We start from the raw sequence: 19,854 nt of genomic DNA on the forward strand, positions 1-19,854 counted from the left end.
ACAACCCTTCAAATATTCAAGCCTCCTCTAAGTCTTTCTTCAGGATGAATATCCCTACTTCCTTCAGCAGAGAAAAGGAGGGACCTGAGTTCAAATCCAGCCTCAGACACCTGACACTTACCAGCAGTGTGATCCTGGGCAAGTCACTTAACCCCAACTGCCTCACCAAAAAGAAAAAAAAAAGGAGGAATGATGAAGTGGACAGACAGCAGGAACTGGAGTCAGGAAGGACTGGGTTCAAACCACACCTCAGAAACTTACTAGCTGTGTGATCTTGGCCAAGTCACTCAACCTCTCTGGGCCTTAGTTTTCTCACCTATAAAATGATGGGGTTAGAATCAATGTCAATTCCTGCTCTAAAGTTTAGTTCCTATGATCTTGAGACACGTCACCATCCCGGCTGACATCCGACTTACCAACATCCTTCCTAAAAAGCAGTGCCCAGACCTGAACACACTACTCCGTACGGGTGGGGTGGTTTTAAAGGAAAGCCCAATGGCAGTTTGAGGTCTAGGCATGTCCCGGTCACCCCCCCGACACAATGAAAAGCCAGATTCCATTTTAAGAGTCAGCAGGGCTCGAGGACTGCCTAGGCTTCAGAGCTGGGAGGGACCTCTGAGGTCGATGCCCACGTTTTACAGAGGAGGGCACGCGCCCAGAGCGAGGAAGGCATTTGCCCAAGGTCCACATAGCTGGCAGAGGAAGGATTCAAACCTGGGTCCTCTGATTCCAAATTCAGTGCTCCTACCCTACCATGGTGCCTTCTCATTCTAAATTCTACAATCCAATGACCCAACCTTGAGGAAATGAAAACAATGTTTTAAAAGTACCTTTTTTTTTTGGAGAGGAGAATCTAAGAATGAATTTTAAAAGTGGGGGGAAGGAAGTAGCCCACATGCACAGAGCCTGAACCAGAGGTGGGGAACCTGCTGCCTCGAGACCACACGTGGTCCTCTAGGTCCTCAAGTGCAGCCCTTTGACTGAATCCAAACTTCACAGAACAAATCCCCTTAATAAAAGGATTTGTTCTGTAAAACTTGGACTCGGTCAAAAGTCGCACCCACGGACCTCGAAGGCCACACGTGGCTTCAAGGTGTCAGGTTCCCCACCCCTGGTCTGGACCAGTGTTCATCCTGGTAGAAGACTCCTGCTACCCAAAAAGACTGACTGGCTGACTCATATGTCAGGGAGTTGCCTGGAACTCTGGGATTTTAGATTATTTATCCAGTTTTGGATGGCCAGACCTCAGGGTCACGTCTCAAAAGCAGGTCTTCCTGACTCCAAGACCAGCCCTCTACCGACTAAGACACTGCCTCCCAGTAGGAAGTGGCTGCCCCCTAATCACTGAATCCCAAGAAGAGCAAGGTCAGAGCAAAAAGGTTTGGGTCTATCGTTTACAGAACTATCTGACGGCCTTCACTTTGCAGGTACAGCCGTGAAAAGGACACCCAAAGTGTTTCTTCCGCCTCCTGGGATTACTTCGGGAAAAAGGCAAAGGAATGTTTTAGTCTTCAGTCTGATTCAGCTCTATCCTGGCTAAGGCCAGCAGAGGGAGCCCCAAAAGAGGAATCCCACCTGGCCGGGAATGAGTGGAGGAATCAACAGACCCTAGAGAAGAACATGTGAAGAATGCGGATATCGCGGAGCAAAAGGAACACCAAACATTGACAAACAAGGGCCGGGGAAAGGAAGTGTCTGCGCGCCCAGCGACAGTGACCGAGAACAAGAGACAGTCTAGAGAGAAGCGAGAGGACTGTGGAGAGCGGCCTGAGCTCAAGGGCTGCCTCTAATGCGCGCAGGCTCTGTGTGCCCGGGACACTGTGACGTGCAGCCAAGGATGGGTAGAGGGAGGCGCGGGAGGGAGGCAAGGGAGGGCGACGCAGAGAGGGAGAGAGAGGGAGAGAGAGAGGGAGAGAGAGAGAGGGAGAGAGAAAAGGAGGAGGAAGAAGGAAAAGGCAGAGGGAGCAAAGAGGGAAGGGAAGGAAGGAAAAAAGAAGAGGGGGGAAAGAGAGAAGGAGGAGGAGGGAGGAAAAGACGGAGGGAGTGAGGGGAAAGGAGAGAACAGAGGGAGGAAGAAAGAGTGGGGAAGGGAGAAGAAAAGGAGGAAGGAAAAAGGAAAGAAAGAAGAGCAAGGGAGGGGGAAGAGAAACAACCTTTTAATTCAATTTAATTCAAAACAAGTTTTAATTCAAATCCCCCAACAACCATCTCAGCATGTCCCTCCTCCACCTCCCCCCTGTACCCCTACCCCAACAGTCCTTACACATTAAAAAATGCAGATATTCCCTGTTTCGAGAGATCATTGAATTTACAGCTAGAAAGGGGCTTAGAGGTCATCCAGTCCAACCCCCAAACCTTACAGATAAGAAAAATAAGGTCCCAACATATGACTTGTCAAAGGTCACACAGTCATTAAGGCAGTCACGGAAACAAAGACTCTCTGACCCCAGAGGCCATCCAGGTCAACTGAGACCAGAACAAAAATCCTTCAACAACAGTCTCCATCCATTCATTCATTCTTCAACAGGCATTTATACTAAGTTGTATCTAGTATAAGCCAGCACTGGGCTAGGGATGCACATTAAAAACAAAAGAAAATGCTACAGGCCCTGAAGGAGCTTACATTCCCCTGGGCTGGGATGGATGGAGAACTAGGTCTAGAGTGAGAAAGACCTGGGTACCAAATCATGCTGTGCAAGCCTGGGCAACCTGCCTAACCTCTCTGGGCCTCAGTTTCCTTTCCTGTAAAATAAGCAGGCCAGCTTCTAGCTCTACCTCTTGCTCCTATGATGACCTAAGTCAATCTAAAAATATTTACACAACAAAGACAAGGTTAGAGGCAGCCTGGCATAATGGATGAAGAGTCAGGAGGACCTGGGTTCTAGCTCCTCCTCTGCACACACTGGCTGGGAGACCTCGAGCAGGTCCCTGCCTCTTGGTGCTCTGAGCCAGTGGGATAAAACTCAGATAGAAACAAGACAACTCAGCCCTACATGAGGATCTCTGCAGGCTCCATATTGACTTAGAAAACCACGAATTAACCTTATGTTCTGCTGTGTTTGGATTTATTTTGTAAGATTGGATTGTTACCTATTTCCCAATTACATTTAATCTGGTTTGGCAGCACCAAAGCACACTCCTTTGCCGCCTCCAACTGACCAGTGATTCATTTCTTGATACCTAAAAGGTCAAAGAGCCCAGATTCTGGATGCCAAAGAATGGTGAAGGCCAAGTTCAGCCGGCCTCCTTCAACAAATGGGCAGCATTGAGGGGGAGATGTGGATTACCTGGGCTCTCCACCTTCTGCTCTCCCAGGCTTCCCTGACCCTCTCTGTCAGTCTCCAAAACATCTACCATCATCTGACACTCCGGGCATGCCCCTAGTTGGTGTGGTGCAGTACGGGGCAAAGACGGTCGGCAAGGTTAGGCTTCAAATGCCACCTCTGAAAATGATGAGCTACGGGACCGTGAGCACCTGTGCGTCCACTGACAAGTCTCATCTCCTCTGAACCTTGGTCATTGCATCTGTAAAATAGGCTACCTCCCCAGTGGGGAGTTGTGAGAATGGGATCCCCGTAAGCTCCAAGTGTCTGCTAGTAGTATTTCTCTTTAGCTCAGGGTGACTTGCCTTGCAATTGACCCTGGAAGAGGTGGGTTAAAACAAGCCAGACCTTCCTGCCAAGAGCTCACAATTGTGACAGGAAGGAAAATATCATCACTTTAATGAAAATGTGCCGCCACCCCCATCATGAGGGTTACAGAGGGAAGGAAAAACGCACTCGCTGAGAACTCTCATTGCTTGGTCGTGGGTCAGTTACACATCCGCCAGGGGATCTGCAACAAGAAGGGTCCTGAGAGGGTGAAGGGTCTACTTCATTCACTTTACAGATAGGGAAACTGAGGCCTGAGCCAAGATCTAGGCCTATTCTTCTGACTCAGAATCCAGCAATTCTTTCCTTTGTACCCAACTGCCTCCCCTTCTCATGGAGGGATCTCACTGCAATGCCACTGTGGACAGGGTGGTGGTATGGCGCCCAGAGGTCCATGGAAGCCGCGCTCTCCAGAACGTGGATGGCAGTAAGGTTACAGCTGGACAGCTGGCAGTGACTTCAGGATACCACTTAGCCTTCATTTGAAGTTTTTACCAGTATCTTTAGAGGCAGATTGGTGGGAATGGATAAATTGCTACCCTGGAAATTAGGAAGACGCGGGTTCAAATTCCACCTTGCAAAGCTACTGGTTGTATGACACCGGACCAGTTTCTTAAGCCTCTACAAGATGAGAGGGGTCGACTTAGTGACACCCCAAGGTCATCTCCACTGCTCAATCTATGACCCTATCACCTCCACCTTTACATCATCTTCATCCAAATATATTCCATCCCCTTCTCCCATCCATGGAAGGATCCCTGACAACAAATAACAGGAGAGGAAAGGAGAGGAGAGGAAGAAGGGAAAAGAGGAGAAAAGAAGAGAAAAGAAAAGAAAAGGCAGTTAGGTAAAACCAACCAATTCACCAATGGAAGAGTTAAGACTATTCCCTCCCTTCTTTGGGTCTACACTCCTTTCCTTTCTTTTTTGGTAGAGGTGGGGGACTATGGGTATGGAATACATTATCGAAGTCAGATAATAAACTGAAAATAATAGCAATAGGCAGGTGACAAGGGTAATGTGGTATATTATATTAGAAAAAGCATTAGCCTCTGGGTCAGAAGAAACCTGGGTTCAAATCCATCTTGGTGACCGCCATTTAACTTCCTAATCTGCTAAATGAAAAGAGTGGACCAGTCCAACCCTGAGGATCAAAGTCCTAGAGCTAGAAAGGGGCTCTGTTTAGTTCAACCCTCCCAGGAAATGGGTAGCCCAGAGCAAAGAAATGACTTGTTCCAGAACACAAAGTGTAATAAGCATCAGAGCCCCGTGGACATTTAGCACGAGCTCTCTGGCCCTCAGTTTCTTCACTCTCAAAAACACATAGAATACAATCACTATCTGCAGACAGGGAGGAAGGGGCAAGGCTGCCATGAGAAAAGCATTTGGTCTCAAGCAATACACCATGAATGGAAGCTGTTATTCGGGAGGTAGGCAAGGGTTGGCTAGAAAGCCTCAAGCCCAGAGCTCAGCCCCTCATAGAAGCAACTGGTGGTACAACGGATAAAAGAGCTGGGCCTGGAATAAGGAAGTTCACTCATTTTTTTCAATCATGTCCAACTCTTCGTGACTCCATTTGGGGTTTTATTGGCAGAGATGCTGGAGTGGTTTGCCATTTCCTTCTCTGGCTCATTTTACAGATGAGGTAACTGAGGCAAACAGAGGGAAGTGACTTGTCCAAGATCACACAGCTAGTAATTGAGGTCACATTTGAACTCAGGTTCTCCTGATTCAAGGGCCAGCATTCTATCCACTGAGCCACCTTAGCTGTCCCAGAATAAGGAAGATCTGAGTACAAATCTGACCTCAAAACACTTACTAGCCAAGAGAATCTTGGAAGAAACTTAATCATTGTCTGCCTCAGTTTCCCCAACTGTAAAATGGGAATAATAGCAGCACCTTCCTGGAAGGGTTGTTGCAAAGCTCAAATGAGATAATAATTGTAAAGCACAATTATTTATTATTTATTAGCACTTATTATTAGCTCAATGCCTGGCACACAGCAGGTACTACAGAAATATTGATTTCCTTCCCCCTTCCTCCATCTTGGGGACCCATCTCAACTGCCTGTGCCAATACCAACATCCAGTAACCGAAGAAAGGTGAAATGAGTCGCCCCAGGTCACCCAGGCAGTGCCAGCCACAGGATTTGAACCCAGGTCTTGCTTTCAAGGCCCGCACACTGCCTCTCATATTATAATCATTATCACCTATTTCCTCTGGACTGCAAGGTCCCTCACGCATGACAACCTCAGGATCCAGAAACAAGGTCAGAAAAGACTAGTGATGTTATTTTAAAAATCAATGCAAAATGAATGACCGTGGTTAGCAGCGCAGGGAAGCAGCCCAGCGTCAGGGCAGAGGTGCTGACGAGGCCGTTTGAAAGCAATCATTCTGTGCTAAGCCCTCAGGGACATGCCACACTGAGGTATGAGGGAGGGTAACAGAAGCAGGGACCCATGGAAATGTTTTGTGGCATGACAGCATGTTGTCTGGGGTTCCTGAAGGTACTTAAAGTGCTTTCAGTTACCTAGCTGGCAGAGTGATAGAACTCTGGGGCCTGGAGTCGAGAAGACCTAAATTCAAATTAAGACAACAGATACTGACTAGCTGCGTGACCCTGGGCAAGTCACTTAACCACTACCTGCCTCAGTTTCCTCATCTGTAAAATGGGAATGAAGCTAACAACAGCTGCCCTCCAAGGTTGTTGCGATGCTCAAATCAGCTAATATGCACAAAGTGCTTTGTAAGCATTATCTAAATGCAAGCAAACACGGTCACTATCATCAGATGGAAGAGGGGCTAGCTTTTTCTCCTTGGCTTCAGAAGGCAGAACTAGAAGAAAAGGGGGGAAACTGAAAAGATTGAGTATGGAAATGTTTAACATGATCACATATGTATAACCTATATCAGATTTCTTCCCATCTTGGGGTGGGGGAAGGGAGAAAAATTTGAAACCCCAAATCTTGAAATTCCCAGTTGAATGCAACTGGGAAATAAGATATACAGGCAATGGGGTATAGAAATCTATCCTGCCCTACAAGAAAATTGAAGGGGAAGGGGATAAGACAAGGGAGGGGGAGATAGAAGGGAGGGCAGATTAGGGGAAGGGGTATTCAGAATGCATCCCATCTTGGGGTGGGAGGAGGGACAAGATGGGGAGAAAATTTGGAACTCAAAATCTCGTGGAAGTGAACGTTGAAAACTAAAGATAAATAAATTAATAAAAAAGTAAATGAGGAGATAGAGGAAAAAATAAATAAATGTTGAAAACTATTTTTACATGTAAGTGGACAGAAATAAAATACTATTTACATTTTAAAAAGAGAGAGACTGAGGTTCCACGCAAGGAAAAACTTCCTAAGTAGGAAAGGTTCCTCTCAATGGAATGAGAGGCGCTAAGTTCTCTCCCTGGAGGTCACCCAGAGGGGATCAGATGACCACTTGGTCAGGTAAGCTGATTCTGGTTCAGGTATGTATTGGCATAAATGCTTTCCTAAGTCCCTTCCAGCTCAGAGACTGAGACTTGGAAGCCTGTCCAAGATGGCAAGGCTGGTCCAGTTAGTGGGAAATTCCCCATTACTGGGGAGGATGCTGCAGAAAGGGGATGACCTCTGATTCCCCTGCCAAATGAGAGATTCCATGACTGAAAGACAAGGGCCCAGCCAGGTGAGTAGGTGATCATGGAAAAATGAGGGTGGTCCACACAGACTTGAGAAGAAAAGGGCCAGACTTGGTCATGTCTCCACCACTGCCCGGAGGAGATGGGGCCCTGACCAGCCAATGGGAAGACCCCAACACTTCCACAAATGGTACCACCAGCTAGTAAGCCCTAATGACAAACTCCATTCCAGTCTCCCCCTGTAGGGATGTCAGGGATCCGAGTTACCAGGCAACCTTCTATTATTAATGAGGCTTTTACTAGAAGACTCTGGTGGGAAAGAGAAAGTGCTGAGGAACCCCACCTTTGCAACCTACTTAGTGCCTGTATTTCTACCTAGATTGCAATTTAACCATCACCAAATCTTACAATTGAAAGGAAGCCCAGAGGCCGTAGACTCCAACTCCTCCCAGAACAAAAATCTCCTCTGCAATATGACTGAAAAATGATCGGCCAGGATCACTGCGCCCATGGCCCTCCCAGGCAGCCCACGCCACCGTAAACTAGCTCTATCATGCTAAACAATAGCTAGCACTCACATAGCGAAGCTCTTTACACATACCTCATTTGATGCTCATGACAATGTGGAAAGGTAGGTGCTAGTATTACCCCATCTTACAGATGAGGAAACTGAGGCAAACACAGGTTAAATGACTTGCCCAGGGCCATATAGTTAGGCTGGATTTGAATTCAGGTCTTCCTGACTCTAGGTCCAGCTGAGACCTGAGAAGCAAGTCTATGTGCTTTTCTGTGTCCATGAAACAAAAAAGGGTTAAGAAGCCCTGTTCCTGCTCTCCTGTTTCTCCAGATTGTTCCCTGGATGCCATCCTAGACTCTGTGATTCTCTAGAAGCAGCTTAAGATTATTGGGCAACTGACTTGTCCAGGGTCACACAGCTAGAGATTGGGGCAGGATCTGAACTCAGGTCTTCCTGACTGCAGGTCTGGTGCTCCCTCCACTTTGCCACTAGACTGCCCCAAGCAGAGCATTGGACTTTCAATCATGAAAACCTGAGTTCAGATCCTACCTCAAGAAACATACTAGTTATCTAAAATGAATGAATGAGGGAATGAAGCATTTATAAATCACTTACTGTATGCAAAGAACTGTACTAAATGCTGTAGACACAAATATTAAGACAACCCCTGCCCTCAAGAAGCTCACATTCTAATGAGAGATACAATACATATGGAAGGTTTCAACTTTAAGGCAGATGGAAAGATCCCATGGTCCTTCAGCTCAAGGGTAAGGTAGGCGTTAATGTTTCTTCTTTAATGTTGATTCCACTAAGAAAATCCTATCAGTTTCTGATATAGACCCTTGGCAGGTCATCTGACCTCTCTGGGTCTCAGTTTCCTCATCTGTATAATGGGGATAATGATAGCACCTGTTTCCAGGGTTGTCGTGCAGGTCAAATGAGATATTGTTTGTAAAGTGCTTTGCAAACTTCAAAGCCAGAGAACAGCTCCAGATGCTATAATTATTATCATCATCACTATCATCGCCACTACAAGCTTTGCGAACCTTAAAGCATTATATAATTGTATATTATATTATATAGATTTCAAGATGGAAAGGACCTTAGAAATCATTTAGTCTAATCCTCTCATTTTACAAAGTAGGAAACAGACCCAGAGAGGTGACTTGTCCAAGGTCATCCAGCTAGATGGCAGAGGAGTCAGGATTTGAACCCATGCGCTGCTACTAACTAACATTCTTTACCTATCCTGGGAAGCAGTTGGTTTTGAAAATGCTTAGGTCCAGGCAGCTAGGTGGCACAGTGAATAGAGCACCGGCCCTGGAATCAGGAGGACCTGAGTTCAAATCCACCCTCAGACACTTGATACTTACTAGCTGTGTGACCCTGGGCAAGTCACTTAACCCCAATCGCCTAACCAAAAAAAAAAAAAAGAAAAAGAAAATGCTTAGGTCCCACAGATTTGACACTTTAGGAACAGCTGAAAACAAAGTCCCAGAGCAGAGCCAATTTGGACAAACCTTCATCATCGATCCATTTAAGGGTGATCGGCTGTTGCTGGTGTAAACTACACATTTCTCTCACTTCGTCACAAAGTTCGTCATAGGTCATAGATGCATCCAGGTTGGTTATCAGCATGTCCCTGGGATAGAGAGGAAAAGGAGAGATTTTGAATATAAGAATATTCCTCGTTTGAGTCAGAGCCCTTTCTTGGAAGGGGCATCATGGGCACCTTTTCGAGCATGCCACTTATGGCTCTGAAGTGTAAATCCCCAACAAAAATATTTATTATAATAACAATTATTTAGCCATTCACTTTTGTGGAGTGATTTAACATTTCATACAAATGGTACCAGAAGAAACACAATGTTTTTGAAATTTATGGAGAATCTGTCCCTCTACACACCTGGGTGATACATGCCATTATTATCAGATTCATTTTACAGACAGGGAAACTGAGGCTCAGATAGGCTACAGGTAGTATACTACAGGTGCAGGACTTACAGTCAGGGAGGCCCTGTCTTTGAAGCCTGTAGGCTCCCACTTTTGCCATTAAACTGGGAACTCCTTGAGGGCAGGGCCCCTATTTTTGGCTTTCTTTGTATCTCCTGCATTTAGCACAATGCCTGGCACATTGTAGATGCTTAATTGATAAATGCTTCTTAACTGGTTGACTCAAACTCTTTGCTTCCTAAATCAAAGGATGAGAAGGATTACAAGAAATTCAACAGATCATGCTTGTGAGCTTTATTACCACAGGCACATTGCCACTTGGTGAGCCTCAATTTCCTTAGCTCTAAAATGGGTGTATTACTTGCAGGACGTCTGTCTTATGTTGTTGTGGGATTCAAATAAGATAACGAAAGAGAAGGAAAACAATAAACCTGATGATCACAATGACATAAATGGAAATAATACAAAAAAAATGAATACTAGGTAATTATGATAACCAAGGTTGGCCCTGGAAAAAGGGAAGAAAATGAACCTCCTTCCTCAGTCCTTGTGGGGTCAGGATGGGATGATCCAATCATGAGCTAGGAGGAACCTCAGACATTCCAGTCCAACACCCTCATTTTACATAAGGGGTGGAGACTAGGAGTATGGAAGGCTGCATTGGGCATCAGATACAAGGAATAGGGACAGCACCAGCCCAGGAACCAGGAAGACCTGAGTTCAAATCCAGCCTCAGACCAAACACTTGACACTTACTAGCAGTGTGATCTTGGGCAAGTCATTTAACCCCATTGCCTTGCAAAAAAAAACAAACAGACACAAGCAATACTCTTTGTGGCCAGGTATGGCTTCACTCCTAAGGGGAGGGAGGAGGAAGATTGGAAATGAAGGTGATTAAAGAACAGAACAGAGTCAGATGTGATCGAAAAATGACGGACAACGTGCCAGGCACTATACCAAGCACTTCGCAAATATTATCTCAGTGCCTCCTCCCAATATCCCTGTGAGGTAAACACTACTATTATGCTTATTTTACAGATACGAAACTGAGGCAAACAGGGTAAGTGACTTGCCCAGGGTTACTCAGCTAGTAAGTGTCACACCTGAACTCAGGACTTTCTGACTCCACGCCTGACGCTCTATCCACCAAACCACGTAGCTGCCACTCAACAGGACCCAGGGCGCAGCTTGAAACATATATTTTTTTGGATATGGTCAATGCTCGATTTTTTTTTCCTCAATCATGCATGTTTCAATAATTTCCTTTCCTTTTTTTAGTGGGTGGGAGAGTAGGAGAGATGAAAGATTCTGATTTGTTTTGTTTTTGTAATTAAAAAAAAAAGCTGAATTTTTTTTAAAAAAACTCCATCAGATGTAGATAGGCAACTTATCTCTAATTTGTAGCCTTGGGGCATAGGCTGCCACAGTTTTCTTCTTCATCTCCACTTTTGGAATCTACAAATCTCCAGAATTTAAAAGTCCCAGGTAACAGAGAATCATCCCTATACAAGATGAACTTTGACTAATGCAAGAGCCAGATAATGACCCTGGGAGAAAAGGGCCTGGCTTTGTTTAGGATTTGTTTCATCACCAAAGGGAGAGGCAGTCCCAGGAAGGAAACTCCCTTCCCACAGCCAGCATTCTCAGACACCTGCCCCTGGCACTAGGAGGTTAAGTGACTGGCACAGAGCCACCCGGCCAGTAAAGATCAGAAACAGGCCTGGAATCTAGAAAAGTCTTTGCTACTGTCAAATGCCTCAATATCAGAAAGTGATCTGATTTCATTCGTGGAAAAGACATTGAAGAAGAGACAGTATAGTCTGTTTTGCTGTTTCACCCTAAGGACCACGGGACCTGTCCAGAGAGTGGCTCCCTGGGCCTGGAATCAGAAAGACCCAAATTCAAATCCAGCCTCAGACAATGACTCCCTATGTGACTGGGACTGTTGGCCTCAGTTTCCTCAACTAAAAAGGGGGGAATAATAATAAAACCTACATTTCCCAGGGTTGTTGGGAGAATGGGAGAATCACATAAGGTATTATTTGTTATATATATATACATACATATATATATATATATATGTATATATATATATATATATATATATATATATATTTAGTATAACACTTGACACATAGTAAATACTATATAAATGCTTATTTCCCTCCCTTAACTTCTCTTACTTGAAGCTAAAACTTTCCCTAAGGGTTAGAATGTGAGCTCCTGGAGAACAAGGACCGGTCCTACTTTTTGCCAGTGTTTTGCACACAGTAGGTACTTAATGTCTTAAGGTCCTTTTCATTCCCAGTCCAGCTCTCTATCCACAACCCCTACCCACTCTGCTTCTCATTAATTCCATTTTACAGAGCAGAAAACTAAGGCTCAGAGAGGTCAATTTCTTTCTGGGTAAAAAGGATTTAAAGGGCAGTTAAGTACAGTGGAAGAGAGATTAAAGTTGTTTGGCCCCAGAGGACACAGCCATGCATGCAAAAGGCAAAGGTGGGCTAAGAGTCAAGGGGAGCTGCCCCAAAGAAGACTGGGCTGCCCCACTGAAGGTCTTCAACGAGATTTGCTGACCACTTGTTGGTACTGGAGATCTCTTTGGTCAAAGAATGGGTTGGGCCAGAGCAGGGATCCTTAAACTGAGATCTATTTTGTTTTAATATTTTGAGAACTCTATTTCAATCTAATCGGTTTCCTTTGCAATCCTATGCATTTTATTTTAGACAATTATAAACATGATTCTGAGAAGGGCCTAACCTCTTACCAGATCATCCAAGGGGTCCAGGACACAAAAAGGTAAAAAATCATGGACCCCAAAGTCCCTTCCATTTCTCATACTCTGTGAGCCTATGAAAATGAGGGGCACAGCTGGGTGGCATAGTGGATAGAGCTTTGGGCCTGGAGTTGGAAGACCTGAGTTCAAATCTGGCCTCAGACACTCACTTACTACCTAGGCAAGTCACCTAATCCTGCTTGCCTCAGTTTCCTCATCTGTAAAATGAGCTGGAGAAGGAAATAGGAAAACCACTCCAGTATCTCTGCCAGAAAAAAAAAAAACCAAAGAATTGGACACAATAATGATGAAAATGAGGGCAGCTAGAAGAGATGAGGAGCTAGGTCCCTACTAGCTCTAAATCCAAGCTCCCACGATGACCAATCAGAAGCAGAATCCAGACCCCTCCTCATCCTGATTCTGTTCAGTATTCTATCTACTAAATGATGCTGCCTCTCCAATAATCCAGCTCCAGTAACACTTATCTGGCCCTGACCATGTTCCACATCCTGCCATGGAGCTGTTAAGTTGCGACACCTCCCCATCCCCCATTTATTCCAAACAGAAACCAAACGGCATGAGAGTCGTGTGCAGGCTGGGGCATCTGACTGCACTCACTGCTCAGCACCAAGGACCACGGCACCCCAATGATCCATATGCAGGGTCCAAGTGAAGGAGGTAAAGGGGAAATAGGATAAGTAAAGTCATCAGGGTGTAGATGATCAGAGGTCCTCCTTCATCTCAGCTCTACAAACACACTTCTGAGACATAAGCAGTCTTCTTTATTCAAAGGTGCCAGCTAATCCCTACCCGGGTGGTTAGCAGGCCATGAACAGGAAAGGAAGTCACATCAAGAGCAAAGGAATAGCGCTGAGAAGGGATTAAGTCTGAGTCAGGGTGTCTGCTTAAATGTCTTCGAGGAGAATCGTAATAATATCACTGACTTGGAGCTGGAAGAGAGCCCAGGGAGGTCAGGAGGCCAACCCCTCTCACAGTACCAAGGAGGAAACTGAGGCCCAGAGGTTACAAAGGCACGCAGCTGAGGTGAGAAGCGTAATCTCCCAAGCCCCTGCTACCTACCAGGCCGTGGGGACCCCAATCTGACAAGGAAAAGGGAAAGTGGTAACACATATACTGATGAGAAAATACTAAGTATATACAAAGTGATTTCAAAAAGGAGAGGGGTGAAATCAGGAAAGACTTCTAGGAGGAGGTGGTCCATAAACAGTGCTGTGAAGGAAGCCTGGGATTTGTAGAGGTTGAGGTGAGGAGGAACAGCACTCCAGGAATGGGAATGTCCTGGCTGGAGAAGAGGATCCTAGCCACTCGGAGTAGGAGGGAGAGGAGTCATAAGCCCCCTGGGGAGGGGGCAGTTTGATTTCTGCAATTCTTTTAATTCACCTCAATTCAAGAATCTTTCCAATCTCAATAAAGTTTCCTGAAACATTCATGAAGCTGGGCACTGGGGCCTACATTCTACCACAGGGAGGTTTGGGGTGAAAGGGGACAACGGTGCACAGAAACACACACAAAGTAAAAGCAGGATAATGTTGGGATAGAAGGTGAAATGAATTTCCTAAAGCAGCGGTCTGACCATGTCAATTTGATAAATTCCAGTGACTCCTTGGTACTGAGGATCGAACAGAAAGTCATCTGTTTTACCAGCCCCCTAGATACTACTGCCCTCTAGAATTCTGATCCAGCCAATCTACTTGTTTACTCTCTTGTTTACACAACACTCATCTCCTACCTCCATGCCTTTGAACTGGTCCTGCCCCCATGCCTGGAATGCCCTTTCTCCTTCTTCACTTCCCAGAGTCTAGCTCTTCCTTTCTGCAAGATCTTCTACACAAGCATTTCCTTATTGCCCTATTACTGCCCTTCCTTCCCTCCTAAACTACCTTAGATCTAACAGCTGTGTATACGGTCATCTTTATTCACCTAATATTTATTCATATAAACTCCTTGAGGGCAGGGAAAGTTTCAATCTCATACTTATCTTCCAGTGCCTAGCCCAACACCAGACACACTGATGCTTTTTTGTAGTTCAGTCATGTCCAACGTGTGACCTCATCTGGGGTTTTCATTAACTGAGGCTGGATTGGAAGACTGAGTCTTCCTAACTGTGCCACCTAGCTGCCCTGAGACTAGTCAACAGAGATGGAAATGCTGGAGCTAAATTTGGGGAGAACAGGCAGGGAATCACCAAAGTAGGCAAAAGAGCTTGGTTTCTTTAGACTCAAAATTCCACCAGAGGATGGAGTCAGGTAGGAAACTCCCACTCTCAAGAGAGTTACTCTACCTGGAGGTAGAGTAACCAGCCCAGCATAAATCATTCATTCATTCATTTTCAATCAATCAACATTTATTAAGCACTAACTAAATTCCAGAAATACAAAAAGAGGCAAAGGGCATTCCCTGCCCTCAGGGAGCTTACAATTTAAGAGGAGAAGAGGAAGTATAAACAAATATATTCAAAGCAGGCTATATACAGGATAAATAAGAAATAAGGACCAGAGGGAAGGCCCTAGGGGCTGGGGAAAGCTTCCCATGGAAGGTGAGACAGGGAGGTCAATAGCAGAGGAGGACAGAGAGCAATTCAGGCACCCAGCCTATATAGGGAGAGGCAGGATTTGAACTCAAATTCTCCTTTCTCAGGAGTAACTTCTGCCATGCTGCCTCTCCTAACAGGGTGAGGGTGTACTTCACTCCCGCCCGACTCGTCATGACCCCATTTGGATTTTTCTTGGCACAGATACTGGCGTGGTTTGCCATTTCCTTCTCCAGCTCATTTTACAGATGAGGAAACTGAGGCAAACAGGTTGAAGTGACTTGCCCTGGGTCACACAGCTAGTAGGTATCTGAGGCCCTCCTAATGGTGAGGGCAGTCCAAAAGGAGCAGGAGCTACCTCATACCTCAGGAGATTATCGATTGCCTAGAGGTCTTTGGGCAAAGGCCAGAGGTCCACTTGGCTGCTACGATACAGAGAGAAAACTCACCTGTTCATGTATACCCTAACCACACACACATCCCAACCTCATGTCTCTAGAAGTTACAGATGTTGGAAACCCAGTCCAGAGTCCTTAAAAAAAGAAATGCAAATCTAAGCACTGAGTCTTGGCCTCGTCCAACAACAGAAAAATACAAGGAAAGAACCATGCATGTTGTCACCTCTTTCTAGAAGATCCATTAAGAAGGCCATTGAGAAAGGGCTTAACACAGAGCCTAGCACAGAGTAAGCGTTATACAAACATTAGCTGTTACTATTACTGGTGTATCGGTCATCTGCAATTTTGACGAGGTTGCTGTTATTCAAGTCGTTTATGTATGTATGTGTGTATGTTTGTATATATGTACGTGCATATGTACAGTTATCCCACACACGCACAACTTTCTCCACCTCAGGTTTCACTCTATCAAGGGTCCCCACAAGAAATGAAATGGGAATTTTGGGGGGAGTTTTGTGGAGAGGACGAAGACACAGAAACTTTAACCAAATACTTAACCCAATTTTTACAACAAAGTACTGTAAATGCCCCATAAAAGAAAAAGAAAAAATTCAGTCTTTTTCTCTGGTATGAAGGGAGGGTCAAAAAATATAAGGTAATTTTCCAGATAGTGGGGTCCCCTAAGCCCCTAACCCTTGAGATGTGGAAGGGTCTCTCTCTCTCTTTCTCTCTCTTTCCTCTCTCTCTTCTCTCTCTTTCCTCTCTCTCTCTCTCTCTCTCTCTCTCTCTCTCTCTCTCTCTCTCTCTCTCTCTCTCTCTCTCTCTCTCTCTCTCTCTCTCTCCTCCAGGTGGTGGCGTAGCACTAGAAAGAGCTACGTGTGTGTGGACCTGCCTAAAAGACTCTAGTACTTTCTTCCCAGAATGAACTGAGCAGGCACTCGGGCCACACACACATTTCTTCCCTGCAGCCCAAACCCCTTCCTCTCTTACTTACTTTGCACCATAGAAATGTTTCCAATGGGCACTCCATGGTTGTCCACCCCTCTCCCTTCCCCAGAAGGGCACCTACATTAAATATAGGGCAGGCACAGCCAGAAATGGGGCCCTTCAGAGAAGGGACAGCAGGTGAAGAGGAGCCCCAAGATCTTTCAGTTCCATAACCACAAAGCACCTACTGGCTACAGAGAAAAGGTGTGAAGTAATAGTTGAAAAGACAGCTTCAAAGCCAGAAAGATCTGGATTCAGGTCCTATTTCTGAGACAATCATGATTTATGACCCTGGGGAAAAATCCCTTAAACTCTCAGGGCCTTGAGGCAACTCTGAGACTATATAAATTTACATCACTCTTTAAGATTTGTACACATCATCTTATTAGATAGTCACAACCCCTCTGGGAGGTAGGTGCTCTTATTATCCCTATCTTACAAATGAGGGAACTGAAGCAAACAAAGGCAGTGTCGACCTAAGCCTCTCCTGTAGCCTATCTGCGCCACACTGGCTGCCCAGCTGAGACCTCTGTCCTCCTTGCCCCCAATTCACCAGCAAGTGTTTGTTGTTAGCCCCAATTAGTGTCTAACTGGCAGAATTCCAGGCAGAGATTTTGAGACAGGTAAACTTAGAAGTATCCCACAAATTATAACTCACTAATCTACAAGGCTGGTCTTGGAGAGGGGGAAAGAATCAGAAAAATCTGATGCGGTTAGGGGGAAATCAGCCCCACCCTCATCCCGGGTCCTTTGCCCATCCATTTCCTGTCTGAAGCCTGAGGTCAGGGTGCCAGAGGACTGGAATGGAGGTGAGCTGGGCAGTGGAGAGGTCAAGACAAAAGCCACCTGGGTGTGGCCAAGGAGGAGCTGATAACACAGGGATGATTGGGTGGATCCAATCTATAAATAGATAAGTAAAGTCTATTCAAAGTTAATACAAACCAATGGAGAGGGCGGGGATGGAAATCAAAGTCTTCTAGTAGGGGTGGCACTTGAACAGGAAGGGAGGGACAGATTCTAAGAGGTAGAGGTAAGAAGGAAGAGTATTCCAGGCAAAGTATGGCAGCTGGAGATATAGAATGCCCAGCATGACAATATTGAGGAGGCCATTTGGTGTGGAAAATCAAATGCTTGAAGGGAAATAGTGTGAAATATAGCTTAAAAAAAAAAAAGGCCAGAGCCAGACTGTAGCAGGGTTTTAAATGCCCACCAATGGGGCTGGTATTTCCTCCCAGGTCAACAGGGAGTCACTGAGGCTGAGGAAACAAGAGGGAATGAATGTCATGTCCCAAGCTAAAGATATCCATCAAAATTAAAAATTATAAAAGGATTATTGGGGCAGTTATGTGGAGAGAGGAAAGACTGGATGCAGGAAGATCAGGTAGAAGATCTCTGCAAGAGTCCAGATGAGAAGTGATGAGGTCACAAGCAAAGTGACAGCTGTAGGAGTGAGAGCAAAGGGGAATTGCTCAAACGTAGAGAAATGTTGGAGAGACAAGATCTGGCAACTGATTTGGATGTGGGAATGACAGAAAGAAGGGTCCAGAATGACTCAGAAAGAGGCAGCTAGATGGGACAGTGGATAGAGCACAGGCCCTGGAGTCAGGAGGACCTGAGTTCAAATCCGGACTCAAACACTTGACCCTTACTAGCTATGTGATCCTGGGCAAGTCACTTAACCCCAACTGCCTAAAATAAAATTAACTAATTTTAAAAAAATGACTCAGAAGCTTTGAACTTGGGTGACTAGAAGGATGGTGATGCCCTCAACACGAGGGCAGAAAGTGGCCATGGGGCCTAGCGTGTGGTAGTGGTGGTGGTGGTGGTGGTGGTGGAGGAATCATTTCAGTCATGCCTGACTCTCCATGACCCCATTTGGAGTTTTCTTGGCAAAGATATGGAAGTGGCTTGCCATTTCCTTCTCCAGCTCATTTTATGGATGAAGAAACTAAGGCAAACAGAGTTAAGTGACTTGCCCACAGTCACACAGCTGGGAAGTAGCTGAGGCTAGATTTAAACTCAGGCCTTCCTGATTCCAGGTGCTGCACGCTATCCACTACACCACCTAGCTGTCCCCTGAAATAGTCTTCCCAACATGATTCCTCACAAGTTTCATTCTTTCCTAATCCCTTGATTCTCGTAGGGTTTGGGCTGGGACTCACTGGGTCACTCTGGCCCCATGTATCTTCTTCTCAAGGCTATTGCCTAACTAAGGTCAGGCCAGACTTCCCATCCTAGGAAAGCCATTTGTGATCCCCATCCCACCTGAAAGAGCTCCCACTGAACCAAGGGTATCTGCTTCATGGTGGTGAGGATGGGATAGAAGGCTTTCACCATAGGAGACCTCTCTCCCGATGGATTCATTCAATATGTATTAATAAGCATCTCATGTAAGAGGCAAATCAACCAATAAGCATTCACTAATCAATCACCTAGTATGTGCTAGGCACTGGCAAAGACAAAAAGGAAACCAGCCTATCCCTCAAGCAGCTTACATTTTAGCAAGGGCTATATCTAAATCCACAGACCATAGAGAGGGCATTCAGGCCTTGAGAATATGTGACCCTCGGGGCAGCTAGGTGGCGCAGTGGATAGAGCACTGGCCCTGGATTCAGGAGGACCTGAGTTCAAATCCAGCCTCAGACACATAACACTTACTAGCTGTGTGACCCTGGGCAAGTCACTTAACCCCACTGCCTAGTCAAAAAAAAAAAAAGAGAGAATATGTGACCCTCTAAGTCCTCAAGTGCAGCTCTGACAGAATCCAAACGTCACAGAACAAATCCCTTTAATAAAAGGATTTATTCTGTAAAACTTAGACATAGAATAAACACAAAAGAGAGTATTTCTGGGATCTCTGGAAGAACACAGGTATGTGTGCTAAATGCTTGCAGTACAGTTACAAAGACAAAATCGGTACCTGCTCTCCCAGTAAGGAGTTTCCATTCTTCTGGAGGAATGCAAGCATATATGAGACATATACAAAATTATCTTGGTGGGAGGGGGAAGGGCTTCACAACTAACAGGTAGGGGGAAGGATGGATCAGGAAAGGCCTCCAGGAATGGAGGGGACACTGGACCTTAGATAGGAAGAAAACTAAGAAGCCTCAGCAGTGGAATGAGGAAAGTTAGCAATCCAGGGATCCGTGGCACAAACACACAGAGATGGGATGTGGAACGTGGCGTGAGGATCGGCAAAAAGACACCCAAGTGGCTGGAAAGAAAATATGGTGTCATCAGCCTGAAAAGGTTGGCTGCAGCCATATTTTGAAGGACTTTAAATGGCACAAACACTGGAGTTTCTATTTTGTCTAATCATATCACGTATGATTTCCCAGTCATGGCCATCTGCACGTTGAGAATTAACTGTTCACAACTTCAAAAAGAAAACAAGCAACAC

At 45.5% G+C, this 19,854-nt stretch overlaps 1 protein-coding gene across 2 annotated transcripts in view; it reads right to left on the reverse strand.

Moving 5' to 3' along the window:
- Positions 1-19,854, reverse strand: part of PRKCZ (protein kinase C zeta) — a 234,859-nt gene that overhangs the window by 204,814 nt on the left and 10,191 nt on the right. For both annotated transcript variants that reach the window (XM_020975890.2, XM_020975897.2), the window contains one exon: positions 9,310-9,431. In XM_020975890.2, the coding sequence (XP_020831549.1) occupies positions 9,310-9,431 (122 nt within the window). The remainder of the gene's footprint in view (positions 1-9,309; positions 9,432-19,854) is intronic.

The sequence above is a fragment of the Phascolarctos cinereus genome, unplaced genomic scaffold, assembly GCF_003287225.1.
Source record: "Phascolarctos cinereus isolate Bilbo 61053 unplaced genomic scaffold, phaCin_HiC Scaffold_726;HRSCAF=1367, whole genome shotgun sequence".
NCBI classification, from domain to species: Eukaryota; Metazoa; Chordata; class Mammalia; order Diprotodontia; family Phascolarctidae; genus Phascolarctos; species Phascolarctos cinereus.